The sequence below is a fragment of the Parasteatoda tepidariorum genome, chromosome 7 (assembly GCF_043381705.1).
Source record: "Parasteatoda tepidariorum isolate YZ-2023 chromosome 7, CAS_Ptep_4.0, whole genome shotgun sequence".
In the NCBI taxonomy this organism is placed as follows: domain Eukaryota; kingdom Metazoa; phylum Arthropoda; class Arachnida; order Araneae; family Theridiidae; genus Parasteatoda; species Parasteatoda tepidariorum.
The window spans coordinates 37,680,952-37,700,730 of record NC_092210.1 but is presented as its reverse complement, the minus strand read 5'-3'; the positions used below and the strand labels follow the sequence as shown (position 1 = coordinate 37,700,730).

Below are 19,779 nucleotides of genomic sequence, written 5' to 3'. Positions count from 1 at the left end.
TTGTCTTCTGGATAAACTACGGAGTCAAACATTGGTAATCGTAAACCCGGCTGTTCAAGGACGGTTATAGAATTATAAAACAGCAAGGACAGTATTTCTTTTTACGATAATAGATAATCCTGATCCTTAGAAATTTTATACGGTGAAGGCAGAAATTGTTTTAACCATCGGTATTCAGGCTTGATCATTGCAACTCCATTAATCTACAAGCCACTACCAACATAACTAAACAAATTCATCAGTTACGTTACATTACACACTAAATTTCGATATTAAAAGGCCTTTTTTTCCGATAAAACTAAACTTTCGAAGTTTAGGAGAAAGGGATGAAAAAAAAATTCTTCATATGCTTTAAATCCCTTTCATTTAACTTTCACAAATAAACTGATGATGGATATTTACTCTATTTCGCAGTATCTATTGAAACATGTAAAATGCAAGACCGTAATCCAATCACAATTCAAAATATTAAGCGTAATCAACAAATTTTGAAAGATATTTAAATAGTTAGCAGCTTTTAGATGTTTAATAAGTATCTTTATTTTCATGCAATTAACGCTAAAGGAAATTTCTAGCGTTATCCCTTGCGCTTTTTCATCAAATTAAGCTGCAATAAGAATAGCTTTTAAAAAAATTTAAAAACTGAGGAACGTGTAGTTTTAAATTATTTAATCAAAACCACAAATCGAATAATTTTATTGCTTTAAAGTTTTGAGGAAAAACTCATAGGAGATCTTTAAAAATATCAAGAGCTATTTCTCTTAATCTAATTAAGATATCTGTTAATTTTCTCCCTTTCTTTAAAAAAAATGTGTTGCTTAATAATACCACATTATCAAAACACAAATTAAAAACTTAATCTAAAATCCAAGATGGCGAGGATAGAGGTCGCTATAAAAAACGTGTTCTCGTTACATTGACAACAAAAGAATAAGAAAAAATACACTTAGGGATTTAATTTATTTCGTATTTTTATGTTTTGAAGAGCATTATTTTTATAGCATATTTAGGATATCGCTGCATGAAAAAAAGAAATTCGTCATTTCTTTTTTAGGTGCATTGTGCCTTAATATGCCAAGTTTAGATGTTAAGTATCATTAGCAGTCTTGGAATAGCAAATTTGATTTTTATTTTGTAAAGAATGGTATTGTGACTTTATTATAAAATTATTTAATTTAATAACAATATTTATTAAATAGTAAAAATGCGAACATTAATAATTTCAAATGTTTTCATTGACTTTATTATTACAATAACAAAATCAAATTATCCTGGAATTTTTAAAAAAATAAATTGAAAAGCTTTAATAATTTTAAACAAGTTGAACCACATTTTTTCAAGCAAATATCCTTTTCTATGAATTGAATTTGTCCAGATATAATCAGAAATATTTACTAGGCGTAGCAGGTATTTATTTAAAGGGCGTTGCCTGCCTCTAACAGAAGCAATATTGAATTTGCGACAGTATAATATTTTAAACAGCCTGATACGCAACAATTACACTATTGATCTAGTTTAGCCTTGACACGATAATCAGTTTAACTTTTAATCCGGCAAAAAATTAATTTAGGGTAAAAATTAGCAAAATGTCTTTATTCAAAATTTTATTATTACTGAACTTCCATTTTTTTACGAATTAATACTCTCGTAAAATGTTGTGAAATGAATTGCTTGGTAAAATAAATTAATAAAATGTTACTAAAAAAAAAGCATTAATACAATTTTTCTGGAATTATTGAGAGTGATTTTACAATTTAATTAAAATTATTAAGAATTGTACATTTTTTTAAAAAATTGTAGAATTGTTGCGATTTATTGAGATAATAACCATAGAATTATTAAAAATTAATAATGGTATTCAAGTTTACTTTTCAGATTTGTATATTTTTTTAAACTAGAGGGCTCCGCCCCCTGCTCGCTGACGCTCGCCAACCCCCGGAGAATTGCTTCGCAATTCTTGCTTGGTTTGCTTCGCAAAACCAAGAATGCTTTGATTTCATATATTTCAATATTAAACTGAATATTAACTGTTATCATCGAAAAGAATTAATTTTCTTAAATGCAGAATAAGCAGTGTGTCAATATCAATGTCACTTTTTTCGTTGACTACAGTTCCTTCTATGTCCTATTTGTTCTCTAAATGAGCCAAAATTGCCAGAAATTAACATCAATGTGCAGATATAATCTTAATATGAAACTTGTTTCATATTAAGATTATATCTGCACATTGATGCAGATATAATGTTCTTGTCTATAATATTTTTCAATAAGCAATATTGTTAAGAACAGGGTAATTTTTAAAAAAATATTTTAATAATATTCAGCAAAATGACTATAAATGAAAACATTAATTTTGCGGGAATTAAAATAAACAATGCACCAATAGCATTTTCTTTACGCTAAATACATTTATAAATTTGACATTATATATATATGTTATAATATTTCTCTATGTACAATATTGTTAATGACAGGATCATCTTTAATAAATATTTTAATGTTCTCCTTCGTTGTGCATCTTGACAATGCCACATATAATTGACCATGAGAAAAAATAGGCCGTTCAATATATAGCCCAACTTTATCGAAGGTTTGGCCCTGGGCCTTATTAATTGTTAAGGCATAAGCTAATCTAACAGGAAATTGTCGTCGATAAAGCACAAATGGTAAGGAAGAATTACTTGATAATGTATTTAATTCTATTCTTGGAAGATTGACAATACTACCATTTTTATTACCAGTAGCAATTTGGCAAGTCAATACTCTTTTCCCTATTTTAAGAACAGTCAATCGAGTTCCATTGCAAAGGCCATCAACAATAGATATGTTCCTGATCAGCATTACAATGCATCCAACTTTTAATTTGAGCTGATGAGGTGGCAGTCCCGGGAGATTTATGGAGTTTAAATATTCAATAGAATACCTTAAAGTAGCTTCTTCTTCTCTCCCGTCTGATTTATCTACTCCATATAGTGTGGCCTTATCAATACTATAACTTATAACCTCTTCACCTGGCACACGTGATAAAATATTTTCATTAACTTTGTTAACTTCATCATTTTGCGGTGATAATATGATGTGATTAATGAAGTTAGTATTAAGACAATCGATTTTTTCAAAAAACCAAGAAATGATATCTTTACAATAAAGATCAGGAGTGCTTGCATCAAGATGTAAAAGTTCTCCATTGCCAATTGTCAACAACCAATTGGCAAATTCTTGGTTACCAGCTTTAACTCTCATATTAATTGTCAAATGGAGGATTTCAAAAAATGGCCAAAGAAAAGAGTATTTTATAGTTTCATTAATAACCTGCATATGTGTAGCTTTTTTAACGACAGGTAACACTTGTCGAAAATCTCCACCTAAAATGATTATCTTACCACCAAATGGTATCTCATTAGCTAGAAGATCACGAAAAGTTCTATCGATCATTTCTATTGCTTTTCTGGGAATCATACTTGCTTCGTCCCATATAATAACGTCAACATTTTTTAAGCGAATCTTATCACATTTTTTTAAAATACAAATCCCATCGTCACTTAGATCAATAGGCAGATTAAAAAATCTGTGTGAAGTAGTTCCAGATGGAAGTAACATTGACGCAATGCCAGTCCAAGCTACACAAGCAACTTTCATGCTCTTTGACACAAAATAATGATATAATCCTTTATATAGGAAGGTTTTGCCAGTTCCTCCTGGACCATCGATAAAAAACAAAGTTTGCTGATTTGATGATTCATCGGAGACAGACTTTATTATTCTTTGAAAAATGAACAGTTGATCTTCGTTAAACTTAGCATTTATCAGAGTAAACTTTTCAACTGATTCGTTTATATCCATAGCATAAACCAGTTCTTCATATAATGGGGGCTCGGGTAATCCAAAGTCCTTACAACTTCTATTTTCAGAATTCAACAACTGTTCAATGTGTATTAAAGCATCGTTGGCATCGGCATCTTTATCAATCATTTGTTCATGAAAAATATTGTATAATTTTACTGCATCTGATGGCTCATCACATATTAAATAGTACACGAAAAAGTGCCTTAATTGCTTAGGCATCATATTAGCTGCTGCCTCTTCCATAACTGCTGTAGATTCTTCACAGCATTCAGTTAAACCCATAGCAATTGCTGATTCTCTGAATGTTTTATACATCGTACCTTCAAATGTTCGCAGATCTTCATAGCTGAAAGCTCCAGGAACTCTACATAAAATGAGTTTCAAGAAAAACCTCTCAGAGTCTCTAGGAGAAACATTCATTAAACGTCCAACGACATGGACATTATTTTTTCTTGGCATCCATTTTTTCAATTTGTAATTCCAAGAGTACTTTTCTGGTATATTACCGTACAAAGTAATACGTGCAGTTGGATCTTCTTTATTCAAATTAAACCACGCTAATAACATGGTAAGGGATGCTTTTTTATTTGAAACTGCAGCAGACTCACAACCTTCCTCAAATCTGATGTGTTGCTGGCCAGGAAGATGCACTTGAAGCCTAACAACAGTGTGACTTCTATTATGCAGTGGAATTTCGTTTAATCGCCATGCAGCTTCCATTGGCCCAATATAGCGGCTATCTATATAGCTTGCAATTTCATTGTCCTCTTGAACAATAGCAATTCTGGCTCTATCATGGCCTTTATGAATATATTTATGTATATATTTAATAGCCATCACTGAGGAGCAATATTCAACATTTATATGGCAATTAAATTTGAGTAAAAGATACGGATTATGAGGTACAACCATGCGATTATCTACATACACAGTGGTGCCTTTTATTTTAGCAGGATATTGGTATAATTTATTGATGTTATTTCTTCTCCGATATCTTGGAAAACCATCACCTGTCATATCTGTTTCATTGATAAATTCTTTAGGAAATCCTTTTGAGCATTCTTTTTTTTCTTCATTCCAGCAAATAAGGCCTGCAATATGAGGTCCATGCATCATGTGTTTTAGTTGATGAGAGCGAAGATAGTTATCATCAGAAAGCTCAGCAGTTATAAATCTGTCAACATCTTCAGGCTTTAACAACTTACAGTCTGTTCGGAGTGAAGCAAGAATATGAACATGTGGGAGCCCTCTTTTTTGAAATTCTATCGTATAAACGTATGCCACAATAGGGCCTAAAACATGTTTTTTTGTTAAGTCATGAATTAATTCATCCACTTTAGCTTGGAAAATCTTTGTGACGATTATTGAAATGTCATTTACAGTAGTACCTTTAATGAAATGATCTTTTAAAGTTTCAGTAATTTCTGGCCACTGCGGATTACATGTCATCGTAATAAAAAAATCAGGCCTTCCAACCTTCCGACAAATAGCAATTGCATCTTGATACAGTTGTTGCATACTTCGAGGTGACCCAATATACGTAGCTGGTAGTATAACAGCTGTGCCCAACCTTACTCTGTCAGTTTCATTTAAAGAATTCCTTTCAACATGGTCAATTAACCCTTGATAGCATTCAGTGCGCAGGGTTCCTTGATTGTTTCTAATGAAATCTAATCGCTGACTTTCAACCAACAAATAGCAATTTATCACATACTGCTGAGATAATTTTCCAGCATGCAATAACGGGTTAAAAGGACCATTAGGTCGTAAGGCTAACCTATGCCCATAATATTGAATTGGACTTATTTGTTTTCCTTTTTGCGAAGGCATTTGATAAGTCCATCCTAAATCGCCTTTAGGAAAAAGTAAAGGAAAGACCATAGGATCAGCATGTTGAGATCTTTGGTTTATTATACTCGTTTCTCTTATTTCTTGTTTAGGATATACAGTTAAATCGCATACAGGAACAACACCATCTTTGGAAACAATAATGGCAGCTAATTCAGAAGAAGTAGGTTTATTGTATCTTCTTTTATCATCGAATATAAATCTTTGAAATTGTAAAACAAATTCACTATCATGAATAGTTAAATCTCTGAGCATCCGATATTTCTGTGCATATGGATTGACTTCCCTTAATAATTTTTCAATATGCCTTGTCAACTGAAGATTGTCTAAATTCATGCGTAGTTTAATAGCCTCCTCAACACTGTCATAAATATATATTTGTCCATTCCTTGGAGCATTGGTTGCTGAATTTAGGGATGTTGTCGCATGGTGATATACTTGTCCTTGAATTTTTATCAACGGTGGACCTCTGCTTTCATCTTGAAGAAATTTAGCACTAAAAGTGGCAAACGCAAATGATGAATTGTATACACGGATATTTTGCCTAAATAATTTTGCTTCTTGCTCATCAGAAAGAAGTAAGTTTTTCAAAAATAAAGGATATTCATGCAGCGGAGGTATATGTATGTTATCATTATGGCAGCAAGAATTAACAGAGCGCCCTTTTGCAGAAGCAAATCTCAAAGCTCCACAATAACTGCATTTTGAAAACATTTTGCCAAGACTATGTTTTGCCACTTTGATAGGTAACAATTTCGATAAATCACCAGCAAACTCATGTTGTTTTGATTTTAAAATAGGTGGATTAGGATTTTGGTCCATATCATTGTCAACATTGCGAAAGCGAATTGGTACAGTGTGCATTCCAACCACATTTTCTGTATTTACAGGTCTGGTTTGATGTGGGCAAATGAAAGTCGATGTTGTTGCGACTGTGTAGCAATTACACACATTCTCTTTTAGCTCAACCTTTGTTAGTTTAACTTTTTTTTTGTTAGTTGAATCATCATTAGGTTGTATAAGCAAAAGAGCATTATTTTCTTCTATACTATGAAGTTTACGTTTTTCCCGCTTTCGATTAGCTTTCGCATTGAGTTGCGACTTTTTAGTAATGTTAGGTCTTTTCTTTTTAGGCATTACTTGTAAATAAACAAATCGAATTAAGATTTAAAACCAGATTAAACTTACGAATTAACGTTTTAGAAAACAAATAATCAGATTAATCAATATATCAATACGAAATAAGTTGAGATGTTGTAAAACTGAAGAATGAAATTCTAACTATTTTGTGATTGGTTGCATCTCTGAAAAAGAAAATTCAGACTTGTAAATCGCTTTTTTAAGCTTGCCGTTTTCAGACATGTGATTGGCTGTTGTGAACGGCGGTTATTCTTCATTATTAACTGCAAAATCGTGCTTTAAAACTAAAATAAATAAAAATTTAAAATTATGTAAAAGATTTGAATGCCCTAAATGTCTTCCCTGAAAGATTCTGAATGAATTGATTCCTTAATCTTAGATTTTCATCACGTAGTTAAAAAGTTTTTCAGGGGACAAAATTAACTGCAAAAACTTTTTTTTAGAATAGAGAGATGTGTGATACGATAGTTTGGAAAAAGATTAGCAAATGAATGGCTTAAATACCGTTTACTTCGACTTTCACTACTACAATTTATTTTTAATCAGAAATATTACATACAATACGGTAATTTTAAAAGAAAGTTTTTCTTTTTGTATACTCAAAAGTCAGTAAAGAGTCTTAAGATGCCTCTACCCTCGCCATTTTTGATTTAAAAAATGTTTTCTTGATCTATCTTTAAGTAACGTTTCCTATCTTTATTTAACTCCTTTTTCATGATAGAGTATTGTTAGACAACACAATATCTTTTTTTTCTTAAAAAAAAGTGGAAAATACAGAGCTCTCTGCAAAAAATTAGGAGAAATAGAGTTTGATAATTTTTAGAATTTTTCCATCAAATTTTAAGGCAATAAAATAATGCGATTTGTGGTTGTGAAAAAGAAATTTAAAACTGCATGCCTCTAAGTTTTAAGATTTTTTTGAGACCTAATTTTATTACATTTAAACTGATGAAAACCGATTTCTATGACTATAAAAAATTCTTTGAAAGTTAAGTGCATAAAAACAAAGATACTTCTTAGAAATCTAAAAACTGACAACTTTGTACTACGTATCAAAAATTATTGGTTACAAAATCGCATTGGCATAAATTTGCCTGAAAAAATTAATAGAGATTCTATAATACTGATCGCTTTACATCTCAAATTGTGATTGAGTGGCGGCTTTGCATTTTACATGTGTCTAAACATTTTGCCAAATAGAGTGACTATCCATCATCAGTTTATTTGTGAAAATTAAATAAAGATGATCGAACAAATTTCTAAAATTTTACTTCCCCGACTTCATCCTTCAGACAGTTTTGTTCGGTCGGGAGAGGAAGTGTCTCTTAAGCAACAAACACAATAACATTTTTAAAAAGTTTTGTTTCTCTGTGTTCAGCCCTTATCCCATTCAATCAGTAAATCTGAGTTTCATGAATAAATAAATAAATAACCACATTCATATATAAAATCAGCAATATCAATGATTTTTTTTAAAAAATATGGACATGAAACGAACCTGCAGCTGAAAAAAATTTGATTTTGATCTGAAAGCCAATAAAAGCTACTGGGAGTAATGATGTTGTTGATTTTTCCATCGATTGCATTAACAAAATACAAATTAGGATTCCAAATTTTTTTTCTCCATTCTGTATCCAGTATTTGATATTTCTTTTCAGACCAATGAGGATAAGTTAGGCGCATGTCTAACCAATTCTGCCACAGATCTAGAGACACTGTAAAAGACTAAAACAATTCTTTGTAGTTTTATATTTTATATTATTCACTACGTATCACCAAAAATAATCCCCAGTTTTAACTTTTATTTAAAGTGAAGCACATACATTTCAATTTTTTCTGACTATAGAAAGCCAAAATATTTTTAATAATGTATAACATTAGGTAATTCTTTGTCATTGTTGAATTACTAGACAGTTGCGCACACTATGAAACAGCCTCCGTAAAATCTATTTTTACTGTAGCATTTTATAAAGTAATTTTAACAGTAGCATTTATTTAATTACAGAGATTTTGAAGTGAATATTACTATAAAAATACTTTGTATAAGATTTGTTTTGTAAAAGTAGAAGGTAAGGATGAATTTTACGATATGTTGTTGTTTCTAATCCCCAAGATATCCATCCCAACTAGACCAAATCTATAAGTCTAAAAATGTCCAGAAAGTCTAAAAACAGATGAGGTTTTGAGAAAACCTCGTCGATCTTAAAATCGATACAGTTTAGAATATGCTCGGGTGAAACTTGAGCAGTCCTACATTTAGTGCAAAGTCCATAAGTCTTTCGCCTCTGAACATGCAAGAGACACCTCAAGTGACCACTTGCAAAGCGAGAGAAACAAGTCTGCTGGCTTCTAGGTCCCTCAAAGGGCAAGGCACCTCCAAGACGTTTTCTGAAATACCAACTATACTGAGGAGGAACCCTCCAGAGGTCCATAAACATTCTTTTGCACTCTGCAAAGACCTCATTGAAAGTGGAAGGTATATCTGGCTGTAAAGGTTCCAAAGAAGCATCTTTAGCCAGTGAGTCCGTCATCTCGTTACCTTTGATTCCAACGTGTGATGGAATCCATTGGAAGTGTACCCTAAAGTCCACTGATAGCCTGAGGATTTTACGATATAAAGTACAGAAACGTTTGAGTGTCGGTTCTTTTTACCGTAATTTGATGCGGAATTTCTTACAGAGCACATTCTCATGAAAATGCCGTGTTTACTTATTTTCACTATAATTCTGAGCCTTTTTTAGATGAAAAATTCTGAACGAAATGTAATAAAATAATTTTCACGACATTATCGTTACATTCTCTACACGAAAAATAATATATGTAATAGAAGAGAGAAAGGAAGGAAAAATATAAGAATTTATGATGAAATCTATTAACTAGGGTTGGAGATCCCTAATATACCTAAATAAAAATATAAAAGGAATTAAAAGATAAAATCCAGGGTATTGAAGTATGAAATTTTATTATTGATAAATTTATATTTAGTTTCCCATAATTGTTGTTGTTTTCTCTGAAATTTGAAATTATTACCAAGTTGATACTTTAAAACAAAATATTCAGTTATGTTATAATGAGATGCACTTTGTACGATAATGCTCTTAACTCTACTTCCCCCGTTTTCTTCCTTAGAAGTTAACTGTTTATTTCTTTTAAAAAAATTCCTATGTGTGTCGCAAATTTTTAATGACATGCATTGTTCTGTGATTTTTAATTAAAAACATATTTAAGTCTAACGTAACGAGTACATTTGAAAAAAGATTCTTTTTGTGATTTTTTTATTAATTCTTCAAACACAGTTAGTTTTATTTTAATATCAAGAAAATTGTCGGCATCCATATAAAGCTTTTTATTTTTATCCTTAACAGTAAAGATGATGTTTTTTATTTTAAAAACGTTTAATAAGTAACAAATATTTTTTACCTTCAAAAGGAAAAAAAACTTTCACGTACTTTGCTTTTATATATGATATTAAAAGCTGCGTGTCTTAGCCGGCAAACTTACATTATATTGCAATTCAAATAATGCATTCATAGTAATTTGAATTGAATTCCGAAAATGCAAAAAAATAAATAAATAAACAATCGTTTACAAAAGCCAATTTAAATAGCTTATTTATCTCAATTTATCTATCCTGAAAAAGTACTGGCTTGTGAAAGTCAAAACAACGACTATCAATTATTTGTTGCACATGCTATTTTCCCACTGTTTGTTTACTTTCTTGTGAGGCGCTTTTTAAATTCGTCCAATATCAGACTAGTTAGAAATGCACATTAAAGTATACTTAGGGAACAAAATATTCACTGAAGCAGTTGTATTTTGTTGCTTTAAAGAATACTACGAAAGTTATTTATGTTAATTAAATGGTAATTAAAACTAACTAGTGTTGAATGAATGTTTATTGAAATGATAATTAAATGTTAATTAATACTAACTAGTGTTAAATTAATGTTAATTAAAATGCTAATTAAATATTTGAATTCAAAGTTATTTTACGAAAGTCATGAAGTTATTATTTTTTTAATATTTGATAAATAAAAATTGTCAAAAAAATCAGTTTTTAAATTTCAAATTTTCGTAGTTTAATTATTTCTTCTTTTTTGTTTTCGTTTGTTTTAATCTTTGATATCTCTGGAAAATGATAGGGAGAAAAATCGTTTAATAATAACATAGTTTTTTTTGCCATCCTTTACAATTTTAATCGAAAACATTATTTAAGGACAGAAATATATTAGATTTCCAGCTTATATTTTTTTCTCGTCAGAAATAAAAAAAAATAACTTGACCATTAAACTTTTTTTTCACATTTTATCCCTCTTCATAATTTTATAATGTTACAAAAAAAGGAAACATGCATGTTTGTGATACTGCACGGAAAAACGAGAATCTATTTTTTTTCCCGCTTCTAAAGTTAAAACACAGTCATCTTCACCGTAAAGAACGAAGACATAGATACGCTATCAATAAGCTGAGGCTGATAAAACTTTTAATAAAAATATTTAATATCGAAACTTTTAGCCTAGCCACAATAATTATCTTAAACAACACAATACATGAAACAAAACAATACATGTAGAATATAGGAGGGCTAGAGTGGGCAATCTTTACAAATTTGTCAAAAACCAGGCTTAGTATTACTTTTAACTCATGAAATATTTTTTAAAAAAAAATTTCCACATTCACCTGCATTTTTGTTTACATCAGGAATTTTTTAGAAAGCTGTGTGTTTCGTTTTTCCATATCTGTTTTCAAAAAAAGGTTGTTATTAAACAAACACTTGTTCCATTATACGGGACTAGTTTGTAAAAGCTATGGGGCTAGTGTGGGCAAATTTGATAAAGTAAATTAGTCTTTTATTACACTCAGAAAGGTAGTACATCTAAAGTAAAAATGAAATATTTATCAATTTTAGCCAGATTGAATATAGACATATTAGAGTTAAAATACTAATTTGTAATGGAGCATTTCACTATGTTAAGAAAGATATTTTAAACGTAAATCAGCACATTTGAAAGCTATTATTGAATTTCATTTATTTGAAAGCACATGACCGATTTTAAGTTGAATTAATTTTAATAACAAAAGCTCTAATTTGATGATGGAATGGTCCGAATATTGTAACACTGTAACGAAGACAGAGTCATTCACTATTTAGTAAAACCTTTGTTTGCATTTTAATTCATCTTTTTAAATCTCTTCTTAAAAATTGATGAGTAAAGTAATTTTGTCGTAAATTTTTTACTTGAGATTGAAATCACTATTTGTGAAGGTTTCCAAAATCATTTTAATTTAGAGAACGAATGTCATCAAACGTGTTAAATTTGTAACCAATTCATATTTATTCCATCAGAAATTGCATGGGCAGTGTAGACATGTTGACACTAGCCCGATGTAGATATCCGTTTGCTTATATCTATCTATCTATTCCTGATTAATTGAAACTATACAGAAAAAAAGTCATCAAAATAGGTGAAAAACCCAGTGTTAGCACATATTATCACATATATATATATATATATATATATACACCGAAGGGCCATTACATTATGATCACCCTGCTAATGACATATGGGACCACCTTTAGCCCTTAAAACTGCTAGCACCCGCCGCGGCATTGATTCCACAAGGTGCTGATAGGTAGTCTGAGGTATCTGGTACCAAGCGCTCACTAACTGGTCCTGCAATTCCCTCACATTGCGAGGGGGTAGCGTGGCAGCACGTATTTGGTTTTCCAAGCAGGACCACAAATGCTCTATTGTATTTAGGTCAGGGATTGTTCTATGAAGATTATGGGTCCTAATGTGCCCCATGAAAGCATTGTTCCTGGGCGAGAAACTATGAAAACCTGGGCGAGCCCCCTGTTATAGATGGAGGGTGGTCATAATGTAATGGCTCTTCAGTGTATATAGGATAGTANAATATATATATATATATATATATATATATAATTGAAAAAAATTATACATTGGAATGCAGAAATAATTAGATATTAGATAGTATAAATAGTATTGTAGCTGACAATTGTTGTAGTATTTAGCGACTTCAGCAAAAATCTCAATTTACGAGAATGCACTTAATAACAAAAAAGCACTTAGCCTAATAAAAGTTAATAGTCACGAAATTGCTTAAATAAATTGAGTCTAACAAAAGTTAACTTACCATATCGTTTTCATCAACGGATCGTATGTTTATATTTTTAACTGTCACAAAAACCTCTACTGGCATCCCTGTTAAAATTAACAATTAACTAATTACACACAAGCATACCTTTCCTTATATCAGGAGAAACTCTATAAAAAAATAAGCAAAAGCTAGAACATCTAATATAAATAAGTAAATAATGTTTAAATTTATTCCAACCTGTTTTTAATTACTCGCCCCGTTTAATAACAATTCAGCGAATTCATTAGACTTACTGCAATTAGTTTTAGTGATTACATCTTTTAAATATTCCAACAGCATTTTAATATTCTGTGATAGAATTATAAAAATGAGTCGTATTAAAAGAGTAATGAGTCGTATGTAGATTAAAATGTTTTTTAACTGAAATGAAACACCAATTTTTCGTGCTCTAAGAATTTTGAATTAAATTTTTGATCTTTTTAAAAATAGTATTAGCAGCTCTACTGCTTGAGGCAGGTGTGATATCGGCATTCCTTTTATATATCTGAAGATCCAATTGCAAGCAAAAATGTAATTTTGTATTTTTTAATAGTAAAAAATAGTCTACTAGAAAAATCTACTGAAAAAATCTGTTTTATTATTGGAATTGTATTTGTACTAAAATATAAACTCGAAATTTTTTTTTTATTTTTTTGTATTCATATTAAAAAATTTATTAATACTTGATTTTGAAAGATTATTAAAATATTGATTATAAATAATTATTTCCCTTAGATCTAAATAACTGCAAATAAGAACAAATTTGAAAAATTATTGTTTGGAAGTGAGCTGTGTTTGGATGATTTTGCCATTAGTGCAGAAAAAGACACCCGGTGTTTTATGCTGTAGCTCATATCCCTCAATAATTAAAATGCTAAATATTATATTTTTCATTTATTTTATCCTAAAATAATGCAAAATAATGAAAAAATACGGAAAATATTTTTACTAAAAATTCTGCGTTAATGGGTTAAGATATGGTGTATCGTAATCACAATTCTTTGTTCAAATGTTCCTTTTATATCTATTTATGAATCAAACAAAATCTAGAAATAGGAGATTCAACAAAAAAAATATGTTTCTGATAATTAATTTATCTTAGAGGCGAATTATTGAATTATTAATCGAAGAGTTGATATTAAATGGGAAGTTATGAGGCAAAAAAAATCAACTTTGCATTGAAACTTTGCTTTGTATTTGATAAGAGACTATTAAGCATAGATAAATAGTAAAATACATTGCTTTTGTCATACAAACATCAGAACTTCTCCAGAAAACCAACTGACAGCTACTCAAAACATTTTTGCACTCGAAGGTAAATGGGTACTGACATAAACAGCACAGTTAAAATTAATGAAAAAAAAACTTTCTTCAGATAAGTCTTTCACAATTTCATAATTTTCTCTTCATGGTAGCATTACTCAGCATTGCACTTATACGGAAATAGTTATGCAAAAGCTTATTGGTTCACCTCCTGGAATTTAAGAACGGCGACCTGTTTAATTTTGCCTTTTTTTAATCGTGTAAATAGACAATTAAATGATCTCGCGAGCCTTCAAAACAGCATCCGCAAGCTCAAATACATTATTACTGTAGAGGATCTTACGAAGTTCTGAAGCCAGTGGCACCATACCCAGTTGTAAAACATATGGGGTAAGGGCTGGGCACTAGAGAATGTGATCCGGGGTAAGTTAGATATCGGCGCAGCTCTTGCTCAGAATGTAAGTTCTTATTTTGTCGGGAATAATTTCCATCTCTTTAAAGTGGTTTGTTCCTAGTCTTGCAATTGTTGTTGTTAAGATTCTGGAACAATCAGAGTCAGTAATGAGGGGTTTCCTGAAGGAATGGGGCAGAAGTCTGTGTCTTGCAACTGTATTTGCGTCTGCAAGCGTGATAGTGGCGCAAGGCTGGTCGGCACCCCTGCCTTCCTTAGCCAAGGAGTCCGCACACTCGTTTCCCTCAATAAATTTTGCTTTTAAAACTTGTTAATAAATTGATTTGCTAGTTGTTTCCATCTATAGCTATCCCGAAGTATTTTTTCTCGAATCAGTGGTGTGTAATGGCTCTAGGAACCACGTTTATCTTTCAGCAGAAATGTTAATAACATAGCATTCTAGCCATGAAATTTATCCAAGTTCTTAACCTGCTCCATCCTTACTATATGAGCCTCTGATTGCTAAATGTTTGACTATAAAATTGCAAATTGCATTCCTTGAAAAAAGCTTATAGGCGCAAACGTTTGAAGGTACTTAAGTATAAATAACAAGAAGTAAAAAATGAAATTCCTTATTATATGATTAATTGCTTTATTTCATAACTCACTTTTCACTTAAAAGAGCACAATAAAAAAGATATTTGATACAATTTATAATTATTATAAACGGAAATATAACTTAGTTTTATAAATAAAACTATGAAGAATGCTTCAAATATGTATTATGTTTTCTATCAGGATGTTTTTAGTGTACGTATTTAATATTCAGTAAATTATCTTGTTCTCAGAAATCGAGAACACTCCTCTTCTGACACGATGCGTTGTGTATACGCTAGGCAAGGAATTTTCCTTACTTTCAGTAGAAAATAAATAAGTCTTCTTGAATTTAAATCATTTATAGCAACATTAGCATAAACGTAATTATTACATTTTAGCTGATTACTTTGGTGCTGATTATAGAAAATCCAATGTATAATAACCATTTTTAATGGTACACGAATATCAAGTAAAACCGAAGGGAAATCAATCCATTAAAAGTTCATTTGAAAAACAGAGCCAGTGGTTTATGTTTAAAATAAAACGAAAACAACAGCTTTATGTGATTTATGAGAATAATAAATGGAGTACAGAATTATTTACCAATTCGTAGACAATACATTAAAACATATTCCTATTTTAATACACCAGAAAGATAAATTTAAATTTAAATTGAGCCAAAGAAGTCAAACAAAACTACTATTTGGTGCAACCAAGAAATCTACACAACTAATGTTTACTTCGAAAACAATACATAATATAAAAGAACTACTATATGAAAATGCTCTCTGTTTATTTGTTTCGGGTTAAGGACTATTGATCCGATTTGCAATGAAATTTAGCGAACTGATAGTTTTAAACACGGAAAAAGTTCTACTTTGAAAAGTTTGAATTTAATGACTGAAAAACAAATTTTTCCTTAAGTTCACTGTTTTTACCACTAAGCAGTATTAAAACCATTCGTTTCTTTAAATTTTTTTATCCAAGACGATCAGCTATCATATAATTGAGAATGAGTTTCATTACGAGTTAATTTCATGTTTTTATTTATTCTTCTCACTAGGGTAATGCAAATAAAATCAACACGGATAGTTTTCGTAGCATGTGACGATAACATTATGGAATGGAATAATTATTTTTAGTGCTAGATTGAAACTACCGTATTTTTATTGTTTAAAAATATGTTTTTGAAACGCGTATCAATAGACCTGGAGTTATCGATCATGCCAACCTTCATCTATCAAAAGGTACCTCGTGATTGAATCAAGTTAGCATGTCTTATATACCAGTAAATTTATGTTTAATTTTCGTAGCAGTAGTTACGCCACAATACTCCCCCACCAGAATTTTATCAGGGATAGAATTCGATGAACAAAATAAAATTTACTTGAGTTTATTCTTTGTTTTAATATTCGCTGAAATTAAAACTTAACGAGAACAAAGATTGAGTAGCAAATAGAATAATTATTCAATCATTTTTTAAAAAAAATATATACCATTGATTTTTGGAAGAGTCAGATAATCATAACCAACAGGAACAACATCTTCAATTCGAATTGACCTGTTGTCACTTGATCTGAAACAAATTTTTTTAAAGTAGAAAGAAACATTCTTAATAAACAAGTTCCAAAAATAAAGAATTAAATTGTTTTACTTTTTTTATAAATTTTTTTATTGACACCTGTTTTATCTTCCATTAGCTTTCATTTTAAACTGAAATATATTCTAAATTCTTTCAAATTAAAGGTCATTTCAGTATGTCTCTAATATTGTTTATTGTCTATCATTTGTATAACAAAAATGCAATTTTAGGACTTTGTGTAGTTTTTACCACTCTGTAAAACATTTTCGAGCAACTTAACACTAAAAGTAAACTACTTTACAACGAAGTGGTGCTCCACTACTCCAAGAATGCTTGTTCGCACTACTTGTTGTAAAGTAGCGGTAACCATTTTTTGCATTCAGTAGCACTAAAACTTATAATTATAGTTCGATGAGAGAAACATAAAGGTCAGTAAATGTATTATTACGATACAATATAAAATAATAATCATTAATTTAGAGTAATATATACACTAATTTTTTAAATAAATCCAGTTGTTAATTCAAACGTACCAGTAATAAGAAGACGAACTGGAACAAGAAACAGAACGGTTGCTGATAGAAATTATCTGTCTAAAAATCACTTTACAATTCACCGAGATTTAAATAAAATATAATTATCTCTAAGACACAATTAAAAACATGTGTACCTATTTTAGCGATGAACTTCAAATCTCAATTAAATCACAACAAATCAGTAACAACAATAAAGTTTTGCCGACTAACTCTCGATTATCAACACCAACTTCTGGTGATAAAAAAGTACAGCAACACAATGGTGTTTACGGATATAAAAATAATTCTCGTTTTGTGTTATCGAGGAAATTTGCGGTAAGCCAATTCTATTTTAAGTGTTAAGATTTAAATCACATCTTTCAAATTGTATGCATGATTTGGTGGTAACCCGGAATAAAATGTTATTTCACGCAACTTGGTGGGTTCTTCAATACATATTATTCGAATAGATATTTCGCCTCAGTTTTCACAGAGCAAATATTCTGAAATAAATTATGCTTATAATTTAATTTATTGCTACTGCAGAAATATATTCTATTATATAAAAAATAAACCAATATAAATTCATTTGCTATTTTTTCTTCCATTTCTCAGAAAAAAAATTCTTGAATGAGTATCAACAATTCTTATTTTGAGCAAAAAACGGGTCGCTTGATAAGTATCTTCCTTCGATCAAAAATGTACGATTTTTTTTTGAAGTAGTGGATTATAAATTAAACTATAAGCAAATAAAACTCATATTCTGGTTCCGTAGATACTTTTCTTCTGAAGTATCAAATCTCACTTAAATAAAAATAAGCTGGAAATAAATCAAATTTCTCCGAAATTTTTGGTCAAACTCCTAACAATACTGCGAAATTTAAAAGTGTCATAGAAATCATAAAATGTTAGTAAGAGAAGTGACTCTCAAATTGTATTAATTTCAGAGTGTACTTAGCAAATGGTTTCTGTAAAACGAATAAAAGAACAATAATACTCATAACTATTTAAATTTATTTTTAGATAAGTCAAATGCTTTTGGTTTTAATAAATGCTACATTAAGATCAAAAATTTTTAGCCATTGATTAAATATAATACTACTTTACTTTTTTTTGTTGAAAACAATAAATTCAAAAAGCAAAACAGTAGAATAAAATTCATTTTGATCATGATGTTTCTTTTTTATTTTGAAGAGTTTAAAATTCTCCATGCGTGTAAAATCAAAATTTTAACATTTTCGGAAATAAATTTTAATAATAATGTGATATTTCACTATTGAAAAATATTTTTGTTCAGACACAAAACTGAGATGCATGTTAAATGTCTGCCGAAAACAAAGTTACTGATATTAATATTTAAAATTATTTAAAATTGTCATTAGTTAAGTCAAATGTATTAGGTTTTAATAAATGATAGATTAAGATCAGTCATTTTTCACCAGTGTTTAAATGCAATACTTACCTTACTTTTTTCGTTGATAACAACAAGTTCAAAAAGCAAAGCAGTGGAATAAAATTCTTTTTGATCATGATGTTTCCTTTTTATCTTAAAGTGCTGAAAATTCTCCATACGTGTAAAATCAAACTTTTCACATTTTTAGAATTAAATTTTAATTAATAATGTAATATTTTAAAACTGTAAAATAATTTTGTTCAGCCGCGAAACTGAAATGCATGTTAAATGTGGGCCGAAAACAAAGTTACTTATAATAAATATTAAATAGTAATATATGACATTGGTACCAGCCCAGGCAAATGACTGCCACTTAGTCAAAGAAGTAAAATATGGAATATCTAGCGTGACTTACTTTACATTGACTTACTTCGTATTTTCCCCCAAAAAATCCATATATTTCAGACGAAAGTCGCTACTTTTTTTTGCAGTTAATTATAGCAAAACAAAAGAAATTTATTCAAATGCTATTGATTAAACAAAGCAAAACAAAAAACACAAAATGGTTCCTAAATTTATAAATGAAACCTCTTTTGTCGAATTGTTTTAATGTTATATTGCACTTAGCGAGCACTACACTGAAAGAAATATTGACAATTTATTTAATTCGGAAGTCGCAACAATCAAGCATTTTCTAGAAACGAAATGTATTTGCTAATGATAGTGCATCGAAATTTAGCTGTATTGTACTATATGCAAAGTGTGAGAAAAATGCGAATTTTAGCAAATTTTCTGCCCAATTATGTCGGCTTTAAACTATTTTCATAAGATAACGATGTTTTTATTCAAATCATAATTACGAGGATTTTTACTTTGGTTTGCAGAACATGATTGAAACGGAATATTTTAAGGATAAATGAGATTTTAAAATGCAACGAATATTTTTTTAATTCATATTTGGTAGAATTAGACGGTTAAATTGGCCCTTATATATAAATGCATAGCTTCCACTTTATTTGTTTATTAATTTTTTCTTTTTTGCTGC

The 19,779-nt window shown here is 29.9% G+C and overlaps 1 protein-coding gene across 2 annotated transcripts in view; it reads right to left on the bottom strand.

Moving 5' to 3' along the window:
• Window positions 1-19,133, bottom strand: part of LOC107455618 (glycine receptor subunit alpha-2-like) — a 36,180-nt gene extending 17,047 nt beyond the window's left edge. Inside the window, exons 1-4 of one of the 2 annotated variants that reach the window (XM_071183292.1) lie at window positions 18,804-19,133; window positions 16,741-16,820; window positions 12,991-13,058; window positions 8,333-8,559 (exon numbers count right to left, since the gene is read on the bottom strand). In XM_071183292.1, coding sequence (XP_071039393.1) covers window positions 8,333-8,559; window positions 12,991-13,058; window positions 16,741-16,820; window positions 18,804-18,871 — 443 coding nt within the window. In that variant the 5' untranslated portion in view covers window positions 18,872-19,133. Of the gene's footprint in view, window positions 1-8,332; window positions 8,560-12,990; window positions 13,059-16,740; window positions 16,821-17,359; window positions 17,597-18,803 lie in introns of those variants that run through there. The other variant, XM_016073243.3, reaches the window with a different exon arrangement.
• Between the last annotated feature and the right edge of the window lie 646 nt (window positions 19,134-19,779).